The 4,625-nt window shown below is 50.1% G+C and overlaps 1 protein-coding gene across 1 annotated transcript in view; it reads left to right on the top strand.

The window, feature by feature from the left end:
* The window catches only part of BCOR (BCL6 corepressor), a 40,938-nt gene that overhangs the window by 4,327 nt on the left and 31,986 nt on the right, over positions 1-4,625 (top strand). Inside the window, exons 4-6 of the mRNA XM_009888369.1 lie at positions 7-1,050; positions 1,760-1,813; positions 2,272-2,455. Of these exons, the coding sequence (XP_009886671.1) occupies positions 7-1,050; positions 1,760-1,813; positions 2,272-2,455 (1,282 nt within the window). The remainder of the gene's footprint in view (positions 1-6; positions 1,051-1,759; positions 1,814-2,271; positions 2,456-4,625) is intronic.

Genomic DNA, 4,625 nt, shown 5'->3' with positions numbered 1-4,625 from the left:
TACCCCAGGAGTTACCTGCCGTACCCAGTGCCAGAGGGGATAGCCATCAGCCCTCTCTCTCTCCACGGGAAAGGACACGTGTACCCGCACCCCGTCTTGCTGCCCAATGGCAGCCTCTACCCTGGCCACCTGGCTCCCAAACCCGGCCTCCCCTACAGCCTGCCGGCGGGGCGAGGGGAGTTCATGACCTACCAGGACGCCCTGGGGATGGGGATGGTGCACCCCATGCTGCTGCAGCACTCGGCTTTGGAGATCAACAAGGAGGAGAAGGCAGAAAGGCGGTCGCGGTCACACGAGAGGGTCCGCTATGAGGACCCGGCTCTGAGGGGCCGGTTGCCGGAGCTCCTGGAGAGCAGCGGGAAGATGCATTTCGAGGTACCGGGCGACAAGAGCGTGAAATTGCACCAGAACTCTGGTGGCCATGGTAAAAACTTGGCCAAAAGCGACAAGCACCTCTTCCCGGATCTCCTGCGAGACGAGCAAGAGGCTAAAAGCGAAGCAAATGTAACGAAAGCCGGCTTTGCTACGGAAAGCAGTAATCAGGCTAATGACCCTACAAAGCACAAGGCAGAGCAGGCGTCGCAGCACAGAGATTTTATTGTAATGAGAGAGGAGTTTGGAAGAAATAATGATCTTCACGAAACCTATAATTTCAAGCAAGCCCAGAGTTCGTCGGTGTTCGGCTTGAGGAAAGAAGATTTATCCGTGAGCCAGCCCAAAGAGAGAGTGACGGTCCAGCCTTCGCCCGCTTTCTTGGAAGGCGCTCACGAGGGCGATGCTCCGGCTCTGGCTTTCGGCAAGGTGCAGGAGGATGCGAAGCCGTTCTGCATGGGGACCGCGCCGCCGAGCATCGACGCCAGCCAGCCCTATACCAAAGACGGAGCCGACGACGCCGAATCTGCCGATGGCAAAATACTGAAACCCAAGCCGTCTAAGTTGGCCAAGAGGATCGCAAACTCTGCCGGTTACGTAGGTGATCGATTCAAGTGTGTGACGACCGAACTGTACGCAGACTCCAGCCAGCTCAGCCGGGAGCAGCGGGCGTTGCAGGTGAGTCTGCGCGGTCCAACGGCCGCCGCGCTTTTTTTGTCGTTATTTCTCTGTTGCAAGTCGCAGTCAAGTTTTAAAGTTGAGAGAAGCAACGCAGGTGGGGAAATCGGATTTTTTTTTTTTTTTTTTCGGGGCGTAATCGCCAGAAATGGTTTTAAGTAGCAGAGTAAGTTTGCTAGTGAGAGCGAGGCGATGTACAGCATAGCATGTATGGCTTTTACAGGCGTTACGCGCTAAGTAAGCTTTAAAGGGCTTTTGCTAAGATCTGATAAAAATGTTAATGTACGTATGAAATGTTGGTGCAATTACGGAGGGGAGTCGGACAGGCATGCATGTTACCTTGGCGCTAGCGATGGCTGTAATTTCTCGGCTGGCCTGTAGTGCCGGCTAGCACCGCGTACCCAGAAGTTGTGATTAGTATGCCAAACGTGCCGTTTGATGGAGAGGAGTCGCAGCCATGCATTTAGCGGGTCTCAGGCAACGTTTGCGCCAAGCGACCGCGTAGGGAAGAGTAGGAGCGGTACTGAGGTTGATGCTGAGGGATGACAGACAGATACTGTGTAGGAATATCCTTAAGGTATTTTACTTTTAATGAAGGGATGAGTTAAGCCAAATTGTTTTGCATTGTTAAGAAAAGAATTGGTTTATGCTTATAAAAATGGATGAAATTATCTAAATGATCCATTGAGTGCCCATTTTAATTACATAGATGGAAGGATTACAAGAGGACAGTATTTTATGTCTACCTGCTGCTTACTGTGAGGTCAGTTCTTCAAATTTTTATTACTAGACTCTTACATAAACCTTTGAGTTTAATTTCATTTCCAAATACACAAAGGGAAGTTTGTGGGCCATGGTCGTCTTTATTCATTGTACGGTTTTGTGTTGTTTTGTTTTGTTTTGTTTTGTTTCCTTTTTGTTTTTGTCTCTTTTTTACCTCCAAAACAGAATGTTTTTGTTTTATATACAGTATGCATTTTTATATATATATATCTTACATATATATACACCTACATATGAAAGAATTGTGTGGCTATTTGCATATAGATGCTAGAACACTGCTTTACAAGTCAGGTGTGTTAAACTGCTGCCTTAGCTATCTATCTCAACCCTTGGTTTTGAGCCGATTTTCCTTTGGAAATGCTTTCATTATAAGGTAAGGTAAATGAAGTAGCTTTTATCGCAAGACTTTTTTTTTTTTCATATCAATTCTCTTTCTAGCGTGCAATGATGCGCTTCTCAGAGTTGGAGATGAAAGAGAGAGAAGGCCAAACAGCTACCAAAGACTCAGAGGTCTGCAGATTCAGCCAGGCAGACTGGGAAAACTTGAAAGGAAACAGTGAAAAGAAGCCAAAGTCTGTCGCTCTGGAAGATGCCATTGCTGACCAAAATGACAATGACAGATGTAAGCGAATTTAGATGGCTTTCTGAAGCGCGTACGTGTCTCTGCGCCGCGGCAGCTTGCAGCAAAGCTGCGCAGGCGGCGTAATCGTCGTGTTCTCGCGGTGTTGCTTGGTTAAAGTTGCTGACCTCGGGCTCTGCCGGTACGGAGCTGCCACGGCTGGTGCTCTCCGTGCTGGTTTTGGGGTCTGGAAGTTACTGGTTATGGTTGTACCCGCTTTTCGGGAGATAGCTAACTGTCACCAAAGTTACTGTCTTAAAGAGATTGTCTGTTTAATCGATGAAGTACCACATCAGCCAGGGGAAGCGAAGGTCTAAGGTTATTGTTTACACGCAGAAAGGGGGTGGGGGAAGAGGCGACGAGGAATTCAGCTTCCTGAAGGTGCTGTCACACTGGGAAATGCCCGTATTGCAGCTTCCAGGCAAAGCCAAGGATGATGGAGGGCAGAAGGGTGATGGGGAGCAAGAAAGTACATCGTTTGCCAGGCTGGCTTATCGATAAAGGCGGGCTGTAAAACTCCAAACTGTGAGAAAGTCGTTTTCCTGGGTGACTTCTTGCTGCGGTGGCCGGGGGGGTGCGTGCGGGTGGCCGGCACAGGTCCTCGCAGGCAGGCGGGGGGCTGTGAAATTCCCCATGGGGCCGGCGGGGCTGGCTGCTCCCTCTGGGCTGCGGCAGGGACTACGGAAAGTGCGTGCTAGCACCACTGTCCTAAAAGCAAGACAAACTTCAGCAGTATTAGTTGGAGTTTTTTTGCTGATGCAAGAAAAAATTGACCTTTCTGTTTTTTTTTTTTTAAACTCTCTGTAAGCATCTGTCATCCATCAATTTCCCAATTTTTTTACCTATATAATCAATGAATGGATCAGTTCTTCCTGCTGCTACTTGGTTTTTAACAACTCAGAAAAAAAAATTCTATGTGGAAAGTATTGCAAAACATGAGGAAACACTCCGCAGACTGCATCGTGCATGCGTGTGCGCGCACGTGTGTATGTGTTTGTACATGCACTGTGTAACTCGGTGGTTACGCGTGCTCCTCCGTAGGTGGAGATTCATGAGTAGGGCTAGTAGAAAATTTCATTCGGGCAATTTAATAACTTTGAATTATTGTTCTGGTCTTTGGTTAATGCTTTTGGCAGAGAGCATGCTGGTCAATCGGACTTGCTCGGTTACTCACCTAAATCAAGTTACTGTGGTATTGCTGTCACTGAAACAACAGCCTCAACAAAAATCAGCCTGGCAAAATAGCCAGGGAAAGTTTTGATTGTGGAAATGGAGAAGGTTGCGGGGTGGGGAGAGGCTGAACCCCTGGAAGCTGAGCCGGATTTCCCTTCTCCAAGCTGCATCGAGGCAGTTTCGGGGAGGATGGCACCACTGCCTTGGCAGTCCCCTGTGCTAAAGGCGAGAGCTTGGCCGGCTGCCGCCCCAGCTCCCCCCCTTGCAGCCCCCCCCTTGCTCCTCAGAGGGCTCCGGGTGCCCTGGTGATGTCCTCTGTTAAATCCCACCCTGAGTGTGCTGGAAAGCTTCAAGAGCGGCAGCAGCAGCAGTGGGGTCCTGTCGGCTCGCTCCGGCAGCAGGGCGAGATGGGTCCGGGGTGGGGAGGGAGAGGGGGGGGGATGGTGGTCTGTGGGGTCAGGGATGGGCATGGGGAGGGAGAGACTGGCCGGGGGCATGGGGCATGCTGCTTGGTGGGGGCTGCGCGGAGGGAGAGCATTAGAGCATCGTACTTGCTGAAACATCCCCCCTCCCCATCCTTGCAAAAGGCTGATGATGCGGTGCGTCCTTAAATTCATCATTTAGTGAGGTCTCCAGCACTTGAAACTGCTGGCTAAAATGGGTTTGAGGCTGTTAAATAACTGTTGGAAGCAGGGAAAGTGTGTTCAGTCTTACGGTAGTTCGTTCCTCTCCTCTACTAATTAGCTCTGACTTAACAGGCTATTTCAGAGTTTGGCCGAACATCTAAACTTGTAACAGCACAGGTCTGTTCTGCTGAAGGAGCTCCTCTTCTGCTTCTACAGCAGCAAATACTTAACCGGTACAGATCCAGGTCTCCGTAAAAGTTTTTTATCGTGGTGGTTCACCTCCTGCCCCTCGGGATAGCAGCTGATAAATCAGGAAGCCGAGTTTCACACTCCTTGAATGCCTCCGGCGTCGTGGCTTGGGCTCTGGTGGGGGG

The sequence above is a fragment of the Charadrius vociferus genome, unplaced genomic scaffold (assembly GCF_000708025.1).
Source record: "Charadrius vociferus isolate BGI_N301 unplaced genomic scaffold, ASM70802v2 scaffold206, whole genome shotgun sequence".
Classification (NCBI taxonomy): domain Eukaryota; kingdom Metazoa; phylum Chordata; class Aves; order Charadriiformes; family Charadriidae; genus Charadrius; species Charadrius vociferus.
The sequence above is the reverse complement of the archived record's forward strand: the minus strand, read 5'-3'. Positions and strand labels throughout refer to the sequence as shown.